Source organism: Pagrus pagrus (genome assembly GCF_965226575.1).
Source record: "Pagrus pagrus genome assembly, chromosome: 22".
NCBI classification, from domain to species: Eukaryota; Metazoa; Chordata; class Actinopteri; order Spariformes; family Sparidae; genus Pagrus; species Pagrus pagrus.
Window position 1 is genome coordinate 19013967 of NC_140204.1, and position 12402 is coordinate 19026368.

General features: G+C 37.6%; 1 protein-coding gene across 1 annotated transcript; it reads left to right on the forward strand.

The window, feature by feature from the left end:
• The first annotated feature begins 790 nt into the window (after positions 1-790).
• On the forward strand, positions 791-11958 carry LOC311251405 (uncharacterized protein). Its single transcript, XM_084343803.1, has 10 exons — positions 791-1253; positions 1495-1649; positions 4355-4475; positions 4654-4753; positions 5624-5823; positions 6209-6342; positions 8453-8579; positions 8738-8825; positions 8905-8980; positions 10140-11958. The coding sequence occupies exons 1-10, from the start codon at positions 1202-1204 to the stop codon at positions 10227-10229; spliced, it is 1143 nt and encodes a 380-aa protein (XP_084199929.1). The 5' UTR covers positions 791-1201; the 3' UTR covers positions 10230-11958.
• Positions 11959-12402: the final 444 nt, after the last annotated feature.

A 12402-nucleotide genomic window follows, 5' to 3' on the forward strand; every position in this document is an offset into this window, starting at 1 on the left:
CAATCCCTTGGACTGACATTTAATCTACTTGAATATGATACTTTGTATTTTTAACTCTTAGGTTCACCTGGACGTTTCAGCATTTCATAATGTAAATATGACTTTATTCATTATTTAAAGTTGCTACAAGGAACTTTATTTTTTAGTTGATTTTGGCAGCCCCTGTGGAAGAAGAAAAAGAAAGTAAAGTTTGTTTTAGTGCTGTGTCGTACCATTTACATTTAGCAGACGCTTTTGGATGGTGGTGGCTGCCATGCAAGGTGCCGACCAGCACGTCAGGAGCAGTTTGAGGTTCAGCATCTTGCACTTCGACAGGCATACTCACAACCGTACCACTAGACTAAAGAGCAGCTTCTTTCCTGAAGCTCGGAGACCCCTCTAATCTACGGAGCCCCTAAAGTCCCCAACTGTTTGTCTTTTTTTTTTTCTTCTTTTTTTTTTATCTTTTACAAACAAATATAATTTTCCAATGGGCACCAGAGAGCCTAATTTATGCAGGATAATAACTTATGTGGACACGATAAAAAAAGATAACACCTGTTAAGGGCTCTGTTCATTCTCCGCATTCTGCTCATTTGCTTATGTGGATCGTGTAGAGGCATCGGTATTACATTGAAAGACTTTTTCACAAGTAGTTAAAAGTTCCTTGTGTCACGTAGGCATATATAATGAGTTTATACTTAGTTCTGTCTCTTGAGATTCTCCATACATGGGCTGTTGGACCTTGTGGGGAAGACGCGTTCACATTAAACCAAAAAAAAATAGTTTTTTCGAACATGTGTTATATGTTTATACCTAACGTCGTTTTAAAAGGCCTGTCACAGCTGTCTTGGTCCGTGAACAGTGAACTTTCTCTTCTCTGCCCACAGTCTTCCACAGTACAGTCTGGCACACAGAAGTGTAACTCCCTAGCTCAAGAAAAAAAAAAAAGAAGGGGAAGTTATCCGCCCAATTCCAGCCTCCTACTGTTTTAAGCCTTCCTGCGAAGAGACTAGAAGCGAAAGGCGAATTGAGACAGAGACATTTGGACCAGCCGTCTTCCTTTTTTTTTTTTTTTTTTCATTTCATTTAAAGCCTGATACACGACAGGCTGGTCGGCACACGGCTGTCCCCAGGAGCGGGAGTAAACCCTTCTCACCAGCGACTGCGGCGACATTAAGTTGAGGGATACGACTCAGGAAGGACCTGGACCTGTCAAAGTATGGACGTGCTCCTTTACAGCTGCCTCTTCTACACGTTCGAGTCCACCACAAGTGAGAAAATATACTCAACTGTGTTACATTTCCCTACTTTCCTTGTCGCCTGTGTTGTTGGCGAATTTTCCCGTTATAATTTTTTTTGTTTTTTTCCACGTAACTTTATTTCCCAGTAATGACGTCACAGCTACGTGACGTCCATGAAGACGCCACGAGAAGCGTGTAAACGCAGCAGAGAGGGTATGAAGTTGTTTTGTGACAAAGGATAATCAATATCTAACCCTTGTCTTCTCAAAAGGTCAAGTCTTACCGCCACAGAATGTGTCCCTGCGGTGGACTAATGGTTTTTTGCCACTGCTGTCCTGGACGCCACCGCCGCATTCAGTGGAAAACTGCCTGTATAAAGTAGAGAGAAGAGTAACCAACAACACGTACGACGTAGAAAAATTCTGCGTGAGTATACAGTCTGTATTCAGTCGTGTGTTTCATTTAATAGCCATACTATCAAACTTAACAATACTGTTTAAATCTTATTTGGGGATCCCTGTAGCGCCTGCAACAAAGTATCCCATTGATAATAATAATAATAATAATAGCCTATACCCCCAAGTTCTTTTGCCCCTCTGCAGTGGCTCCCTGTGGCTTTGACATTTTCCATGGAAATGAATTTATTTTTTATCATCATCACTGTTTTAGGTCAACAGTGATTCTTACAGTCTCCGACAGTAAAAATGTGCAGCCTGCACACTGCATTGTATCTGTTCTATCAAGTTGTGATTAATTGAATGATCCTGAGTTAATATCATTGTGTTTTATTGCTGTATGTGGCTGAGGATAAAAAAAAAAGAGAAGGATTAACTCAAACTGAAAAGAACTAAAATACAATTCAAACTGTCCTGTGTTTTTATTTTATTTTATTTGTATTATTATTATTATTATTATTATTATTTTCTGTTTTTAATCTAGGCTGCTGATATGTGTTTTATTTATTATCAAATGAGGCTACTTTTTATTTTGTACATTTTCACAAACACAGGGAGGACTCCTCTATTTCTATGTATTGTAGGTTAGTTCTTTTGTTTCATGGATGCACCAAAACATGGCATCATTGAATTGGAAATGCAAAGTTCAAGTTATACTGTAAGTATAAGTAGCCCACTGCAGAGTTGCCACATCATGTGAAAATATAGATGAATGCTCATTTAGGCCTATTAATAATCTTGATAGGCTAATTTAGATTTTCTAGGCTGCCTTACCTTCATTATAAGACACAAATATGTTTTGCGGCTCCGGACAGATTTTTTTGACAAGGGGAAAAACGGCTCTTTTGATAGTAAATGTTGCTGACACCTGGTCTAGGACACTAAGGTATTCCAGGAGTTCAACTATTTCCTGAGAACACAGCTGCTCTGTAGCAGTTTAATCCCTGCAGTCAACAGAGTCAGCAGCAGTTTACCAGAATCATGATGAACACACTTCAGGGGATTATTTTTCTCTCTTTTACTGAAAACTAAAGTAACATAGTCTCTACATTTTGGATAGACAACTCCCATCATTGAATAATTACTTTTTTTTATTATTATAACAGCTTCTCAATAGAAAATAAACCCTGCTGCAGACAGTCAACTGCTGCATATACAGATCATGATTTATGCACGGTTTGGGAGCATTTCCAAAAACTTAACTGAAATCTAGCGCTGCACAGTCAATCGAAATAAAATCGAAACCGCAATGTGGCTCGGTGCAATATCCAAATCGCAGGATGCTGCTATCTTTTTGATAAAGGTGTGACAAAAAAAGCATCATAATGATGGACTGTGCTGCTGCAGAGTTGTCACATTGTTCTCCAGTCCTTAGAAAACATTTGCGTGATCTCAAAGTTTTGCATAGACAACAATGGTAGCTCCAGGATGACATGGCTTTATCTTGTTAGATCTTTTTTGGATCTGTTTATAGAATTATTCAAGCGTGTGTGCCGGGATATTTTTGACCTGCCTCTGATACTGCCTAACCACTGAATTTTTAGAGCAGATGCCGATAAGGATAACAGGGAGTATACCATTCTGAATTTGATTCTGATGTACACACATTTTTTTGCAAATGTCCCTCAAATGTGCTTGTCTAACACTTGTGACACAGATATATAACGAGGGGAACAAACAAAACAACAAACCTAACTGGGAATACGATAATTATATTTGATAATTAATATTCACCCAAAGCATAATTGTCTGCATTATAATCTCTTTAAAAAAAAAAGGTATTATATCGAGGCATATTGGACAACATATACGATGACACTATGTCATGATATCAGTTAACTGATATCAATATATTGGTTGGGCAGGCTCCTAAGAAAAAATTATATTGGAGCATTTTTACATTATATACTGCTGGGTAGTTTTCTGCAAGAATTAATCCTGTTTTAGAGTTGATCATATGTTTATACCATATGTAAAGTCTTATTTTGCTAAGTCACAGGTAACTGTAACTATCAAATAAACGAAATGGAGTAAAAGTGCAAGTTGTATTGGAGTTGAAGTACAGAGTGGCATCGGATGTATCAAAGTACAGGTCTTGTGTAAATGTACTTAGTTAAATTCGTCCACTGGCTGTATTCAGATTCTGCGCATAGGGGTTTTAAACAGTAGATTTCATCATAGACTACGTGCATGAATTCTTGCTTCACATGTGTGTCTGGGGTTGCAAGATTTTGACAGAGCCATATCTGAGAAAGTATCATGATATTACACAGTTACTATTTTTCATCAGTGACAAGGAGCCTCAAAGGAATGGAAAGAGAAAGGTTTTCTTGGTTTCTTTATCATACTTTCACAAAATATTATGTACTGAAAACATGAAACTTGCTATAAACCTAAAATATATTGTTGGAATTAGACTAACAATGTAGAATTCAATACTGCAGATAAGCAAATGTACACAGAAGAAGACCAAAACCAACACACAGAAGATCCATAACATGGCATATGTTGACACCAAGAAATGACCAGCGTGTGGTTGTTCTCCACAATTGCATCTTTTGCCTGTAGTCATCTTACATGTACAGCACAATGCTGGGGTCTCTAAGTGTTAATACTTCTGATGATGATGATAATGATGGTGTGTTTTTTCTGTTTCTCTGCTCTTGGTGGATTCAGCCAAAAGAACCATCCTGGAGCCACTATACAGTGATGAAAGGACGATACCTGTACCTCTCTGTCAAAACTTTATGCAATAACACACAAAGTGAACCGTTTGAGTTGAACATCACTTACCCAGGTATCCCGTTTTACTCACCATTACCCTTAATAGGACTGATATTGTTCCAAAGTTTGGTTGCTTGAGCAGACAAAAACAAAATGCAGGCTGAAGCACTCTGAACCATATATGGACTGCAGTATTGCCTGCGTGTTTGTTTGTTCATTAAGATGTGAGTATGTGTCTCTGTTCTTCCCAGAGCTTGTGAGAAATCTGAAATGCTACATCCATTCCTCCAACCTAACAAGCTGCTCCTGGCTTCCAGTCAGCGACGCTCCGGATTTCAGTTTTTTCTATACGTATGTATGTTTTTGTTTTTAGATTTTTAATTATATATTTAAACGTACACAATAAATGGACATTGGGAAGCTGGGCTGCAAATTCAAAGTTATTTCAGATTGAGATAGCCAGAACACCCCAGTGGAGATAATGAACTAAACTTCAATTTAGGCCAAAATCCTCTTGCTAAACAGCTCAGCTTTTTATCAGCACAGGCCTCAGGCTGGTGTCAGTTTGAGGTTAGGCATTGTATGTTGACTATGTGAGGCTTGCACTCACAGGCCCGAGCCATGTTTGGTAAAATAATGTCAAATTAGGAGGGTGACTGTTGCCCCCTGGCAGCCATAACCAAACCACCATTAGCATCACTGGAAATCCATTGCTGAAAAAGCACATTTGTCAAATTCTAAATTGTTTTAAAAGATCGGGAAATTGTTGTAGCACAGAAAATATCATCAGCAATATATTTTTGATGACATTTAATACATGTATTTATATTTGAATTCACATGGTTACATTTATATTGTATGTTAATACCATGTGAGGTGGAGAAGTCAGGTGTATTCTATAGTTTTCATATTGTCAACACATATTGTGAACACTGGTAGTTTGTCTATAGTCTGTGGCCAACAGGTAAATCAGGTGTAACCCAATTCTAGTGATAGTGTTCTTCTCATTAATGAGATATTAAAGCATCGAACATGAATTTTAATGAGTTGCATGCACTTAAAATAACGCCATGAAAAATGTTAATTAAGCAAGCCATGCAAACGTTGTGATTGGTTATATAGTGTAATTATTTCTTTGGCGGGTGCACAGACTTCCTGGAGTAGCATTTCAGGAACTGTGTGCAGTATGAAAGTAAATCACCTTTTCTTTATCTTTCCAAGGTTAGTGGATACGAATGCCTCTAATGACGATTCTGACAAACCCTTACAAGAGTGCTCAGCGTACAGTTACACGGCAGATGGCAGAAGAACTGGTTGTGATCTGCAGGCGGACATCAAAGATGATATCCACATCTTATTTAATGGAACGCTGAACAACAGGACTGTCAGGAACACCTTCATGAGTGAGCTTAAAAGTAATGGTATGTAGCAAGTGGACCAACCACTTCTAATTTAGTATCAAGAGTCCTGTGCAGGAAACACTGTGTTGAAATACGTCTCGACTAAATGGGGAAATTGAGTCTTGGATTGAGGTATAGGAGAAGTTGCTTTCTGTTCTTGCTTGGTAATGTTGTAGCAGTTACCATGGTGTGGAGATGTGCATAATAATGGGGGGGAAGGGTAACGACACAATCCATAACTTTGAACTTTGGACAACACACAATGCAGCCATTTTAGGAGAGTAAAAATAAACGTGTGCGTGTCTTTTGTGCATGATTTTAAAACACTTTATTTGGACTTAGGGTTAAAGCATTTATATGACAGGACTGTAATTACTAACTCTCTGTCATGTCTTACTTGATACAGCGAAACCTCTACCCCTGAAGTGGACAGTCATTAAAGCTGGGGATAAATTCAAAATCAGCTGGATTCCCCCTGACTTTGGAAGTCTGTCTGATTGGAAGTTCACAATTAAACGTACCGCATGTAATGAAACAACGGTACGTCACACAACTGTACAATATTTGGATTTTTCTATTTAATGTCTTTTAATTTAAGCTATCTTTTGTTTAGTTTGTTTATCTTGCATAAGAGTTCAATGGATGCAACTACTAGCTGTGATAATTAGAATCTTCGATGCAATTGAAAACCTAAATGTAAAATTTTACCGCTACTACTAATAACACTAATACTTAAAGGGCAACTCCACCAATTTTACACATTTGAATGTGTTCACAGGTTCACAGGGAGTGCAACTGCATATTTCAAAGAAAGACAAACCCATTAAATTAAAAAGACGATATCTCTGGTTCTGCTGTATTGATTATGACCATTTGTTGTACAACTGTCCACAATGAGTCCAGCAGTGTTATAAGAGTACAATGCCAGACCAGTGGATAGCTGGTCAATTTGATGACCACATTACCCATAATGCAATTTAGCCACTGAATGATTTAACGAAAGGCAATTTATCAGATTACATGCTGTGTCGTCTGGAGCCACAAAAGGCTTTATACTGTTTTTTTTCACATATGCAGTAGTACTCCCAAAGTCCTGAAAACACACTTTTATGTATAAACTGGTGGGGTTATCCTTTAATGTTGAATATTTTACTCTAAAAACCATCACTGGTTTTAATTTCCCTGTATGAATTTTCAACGAGGTCACTTTTAAAGATGCATTTGGACCTTTCTTCTAAACTAACAAACATTCTGTCAGTGTTTCCCCCAAGTCTAACAAACTTACTGTGTGGAGGCATTTCCTTCCTCATAAAGACATTAGGAAAGACGATTTTTTTTAAAAATATATATTTTTGCAGTGTGTACATCCATCTTTGATAGCATATTTTTTCTTTTCTTTGTTTTCACATTGCTATGTGCCACCAACCGATCAGTGGAGTAGCAATTCAAACTCAACAGGGAGCCTCTTAAAAGAAACATTGCTCCATAGTGCTACTAGTGGTGAAAGACTCCACAGTGTACCTTTAATGTGGCGCGGTGTTAAAAACTCTATATTCAAGTTTTCTCAAATTCAGTTATGGTCAAACTATTATATAACATTAAATTAAAAAAATAAAATAAAAAGAAATTAAATTGCTCAAATTCTAAAGATAATTTAAGTGGAAATATTTAGATCAGAATTTAAGCACCTTGAATATAATTTGATTCAAGCACCTTTTGGGATGGCAGTGTCGGTTGACCACCAACCACTTTGGTCCAGACTGAAATATCTCACCAACTATTGGAATGATAACCTTCCTGTATCCTTTAGGATGAAGCTTCTTGTCTTTGGTGATCCACTGACTTCCTCTAGCACCACCAGAATTTTACCGCTTTTGTCATTTACTGAAATATCTCAACAGCTATCGCGTTGTTTTGGTAAAATTAGGTAGGTGCGTCCGTGGTGCACAGAGGATGAACCCTAAAGACATTTGTGATCCCCTGATTTTTCCTGTCGCGCCATCAGCTGGTCAAAGTTTCCTCAACATCTACTGGATGTATTGGCCCCAAATTTGTGCTGACATTCATGGTCCCCAGAGGCGAGCGCCACCATGACGTTTGACATTGTAATTTTGAGTTGAATGTCTTGACAACTATTTGGCTAATTGCAATGACATTTGGTACATTCATGCTTCCCTCAGGCTGACTTGAGACCACTTTGCCTATCCTCTCTGACTTTATACCTAATGCCATCAGCAGGCCAGTTTTTTTTTTGTTTTTTTAAATTTCCCAATAATTTGGTTGCTGCTGTAGTTTGCTATCATTATTTAGGACCCCCCCCCCAAAAAAAACAAAAAACTGTCATTGATAGGAGGTGCGAACCACATAAAGCAAATCACATACAATCATATCTACGTTTCTAAATATCATATCTCTCAATGCTTTAAATTCAGTGGCATTTCAATTTAAACGTTATGTAACCAGTGGTGCTTAAATCGCAATAAGGTATGCAGTTGTGCTGACAATTCATATACTTACAGCTTTGGTTTGCTTCCACAGAATTCAGTCACATAGTTATATTCACTGTTGTGACAGTAATAGTCGTAACGACTGTACAAATTTGTCAGCTAATTAATAAGTCGCTCATACAGTTGTTCCTTCATTTTCTCAGTTTTTTGACAGAATTGATACATCAACTGAGCTGAACGTGGTCCCTCACTGTGAGCAGTGCTTGGCTATTAAAGTAGAACGGAAGGTTACGGGAGGAGAGTCGGAGTGGAGTGACAAGGAGTGTTTTGGTATGTTCTTCATCTCTTTCTATATTCTAATGTTGTGAAATGGTTTTATTGCAATTCTCTGTAAAAGCACTGGTTCTAATTGTAACTTGAAATACAAAACAGTAGCTGTATAAGTCACCCTCAGCTGATCATAATGTTAATGATGTCTTTGCCTGCAGGTCCAGATAATGCGTTGGTGTATGCTGCCATTATCATCCCGTTGATGTTTGCTGTCCTGGCAGCCCTGACTTTTGTGTGTTGCAAGAAGTATGATAAGTCTTTGTATTTTCTCTCAGCTCCTGTTGATTTTAGTTGTTTCCTCTAATGTTGAACTCTCTCTGTGCAGGAACAGGGACATTATTTTTCCCAAAGTACCAGAACCTCGGGACTTCCTCAGTGAGATTTCTGACAACAACAACAAGGTGACTGTCTTTATGTATGTATGTATGTATGTGTGTGTATATATGTGTGTACATATATATATATATATATATATATATATATATATATATATATATGTATAATTTATTATTTTTCCTCTAAAAATTGATTTATAGATGCAAACAAAAATGATCACAGGGTTAATCCTGTTTGAATCAATCTAAATAAAACATAATAACTAGAGCATTCATTCTTTTTGCAATAGTCAGATAAGGCCTTTATCTTACACCATATCCCGTTGCATGTGTGTGGTGATGTCATTATACTACTGACGTACATGGCATCACGTGGTGACAACATGCAGTTGTGGCAGAGAGTGGCGGGAGGTGGGTAGAGATGCAGGATCATAGTTGTCAGAGAGAGAGAAATAGTCAAAGTAGGTAGTTTGAGTATTCTGTAGTTGTGAGCATATAGAGCATATGAATTTAATCCAAAAAAATAACATCACAATTAGCACAAATACCATTGACGGCACTGTTGAGATATTTCTATTGCAGATTAAAGTTTTAAGAACCTTTGTACACTATTCATCAAATATTTAAATATATATATAATATATATAATATATATATAAAATGTAATATATATGAAAATATCTTAATTTAAAAAATCTTTTCGATCAATATGTTTGGTTTTTTAATAAGATTTGATGAAAAATGTCAGATGTTCGTATTTTAAATTTATGGCATAATTTCAGTACTTCACTCGTGTGTTATTGTTTATTGACTTACATAACCTTTTAGCCCATGTTGTACAGATTTATACATATAAATATGAAGCATTAGAAGATATTCATGATGACATCAATAAGAAAAAATACAGACGTTGGCACCTGTGGACCATTTCTATTGCAGAAATGAATAGACGTATCAGTATCAGTCAGGCTAGCTGTTTCCACTTTTTCCAGTCTTTGTGCTAAGCTAAGCTAACAGGCTGCAGCTTGTCACCATGTACGGGCATGAATGGTATAAATATATATTTTTTTATCGAACTCTTAGCAAAAATGTGAGTATGCTCAAATTGTCTAACCATTCCTTAAACAGCAAAAGCAAGAAGGGCAGTTCATATCATCTCAAACCAAACATGCATAACTGCAACAATTGTACTAATTTATAGCATTTCATCTCCTTTTTTTTTCAGATCACTGTGCGCAATCTTTGCATTCCGGCAGAAGAAGACTGTAAAATCACTCTAGTGATAGACCCCCTAAACAACAAACTTCTCTCCTGACACTCCCACATTCTTGTTCTACTGGCTCAACAAAATTGGAAGACTTCACTGTTGAAGTGATAAATGTTGTATGTTGGGTAAGCCATGAAGGGGGATTTCAACTCAATTCTTTCTCACCAAAAACATTGGCAGCTACTGCACTCCTACACATTGTTTTCATCAGCTTTTATGAACTGATGCATCTGAAATCCAACTTCATAAGGCTTGCTTGCAGAAGTGTGTCCCACGGCATTACATGAAACTAAAGGGACACCCTTATAAGGACACCCTAAATATGTCAGCACATTAAGCCAAACCCGCAGTCACAATATCATCAATTCCTTATCACAATGTTATGTTTATGCACACCAGCAGCTCCTTCTTTGGACATATGTTTACTTGCTGTGTTTACATTTGCCTTTGTTTTTGATCATTAATTAGCATTAACAAAACCATTAGAGGCATAAAGGCTGAACACTTGCTGGTCTAAGGTTGCCAGAGGATGTGAAGAATTTCTGCTTTTTTCTATTGTTGAGTCATTGTGAGTCATCATTATCTAGAAACCTTTTGTCAGAGCAGTTAACCGTCCTGTTGAATCGAATGATCCATTGTTAGTTTCTGTCCTTTGCCTCTTTACGACATGAACATCTGTCACCTGTAGTCCTGATGATGTCAATGTCACTGCTGAATTGTGTTAAAGATGTACATTCATATGCCCCTGCGCATTTCATATCCCAAATGTCAAAGGTCAACTTCACTGTGACATCAGAATATTCTGCAAAGAAATGTTGTGGTCATTATTCAACGCCACAGCTCAGGAAAAGCGACCTAACTGGTGCATGGAGGCACACAGTTTTTTATACATAAGATGTATATTTTTTACTTTTTTAATGACTAGGCAGGGACAAACCCAGATTATCATTCTGGGTGTACTTCTGTGTCCTGTTGACCAGTTAGCACAGTCCCCGTCAAATAAACATGTACAATACTTAAAAATGCACTAACAGAATAAGCAACAGCCTGTAAGTTACAGTCAGTCAGTCTGCTGTACACGCAGACATTTGTTTTCTTAGATATTATATATATATATGCTGCAGTCAGTTAAAGATGGGCTACAATCACCCACATAATCACTTGTAAAGCACATGTTGTTGTTGTTGTTAACACTTTTGCACTTATTATTATGCTTCTGTGCCGTCATGTTCATGGCCAGTCGTTAGCTGTGGCCCACTTTGGTGGCCGTCTCCTATGAAGAACACAGTCCACAAAGATGTGGCTTTGGTGAGGCTACACGTCCTCAGGAAACCAGATGGCCCTCGCAGAATTCCCTGGCAAACAATGGCATTGTATTGTGTTTTTTTTATTTCTGCTTGGAGAAGGGTTAGGGATACACCTGACTCTCTTGCAAAATGGAATACCTGAGGATTTAGTTACTACTGTATGTAAACATTTATGGGATGGAGAGCTGCCCGACACAGTCTCAAACTCCATCGAGCTGGGACTGTAGGGTTAGGTTCCATCTACTGTAGCTGTTATCTCCCTTTTTGTCTGTAGTGGACTGTGAAATGAATGGCGGCACGTGTGAAAAGATTTTTATATCAGTGTTGGTGCTCTACAGTGAATGTTTCGATGATGCTCAGACACGCTGATGCTGTGTGAACACATCCGATTGTATTATAACTCTTTTTTTTTTGTCACTTCCTTTGATAACGTTTCAATAAATGTTTGAAGTTTCTGCACTCAAAAAATGCGGTTGTTTCATGTCTGTTTATCAGTCATTCACTGTTGCTGACTTAAAGACGTTTTAGGAAAAGAGCTCTCTCATTTTCTTGCCAACAGTTCGATCATAAGCTTGACACCACACTAACGTCTCCATGACGCCCCTCAAAACATGGTCCAGCAAATACTCCTTAGCAACACAATGTGATGCTTGTTCTGAAACAGAGTAAACAAATGTTAACACTCATGAAGTAAACTGTTCAAGTAACAATTTTTTTTTTTTTTTTGCTGAACTTGGCAGTTTTTGTTACCTTTTGATAAGTTAGCTCTCATTTTTACTGTTCAGACATGAGAGTGGTATCAATCCTATTCCAGCAAAAATGAGTCATTCCTGCACACATTCCCCCCTCTGCATAGTTTGTTTGAGTTAATTAAGGTCGACATTTCACTCACAAGACCATTTTCAAGACATAAC

Bases quoted from the DNA above. Each gene is read 5' to 3' on its own strand.
- LOC311251405 (XM_084343803.1), top strand. From the start codon at position 1,202: ATGGACGTGCTCCTTTACAGCTGCCTCTTCTACACGTTCGAGTCCACC. The intron at 1,254-1,494 runs GTGAGAAAATAT...TCTTCTCAAAAG, and splicing joins CACGTTCGAGTCCACCACAA to GTCAAGTCTTACCGCCACAG. The intron at 5,824-6,208 runs GTATGTAGCAAG...TACTTGATACAG, and splicing joins GAGTGAGCTTAAAAGTAATG to CGAAACCTCTACCCCTGAAG.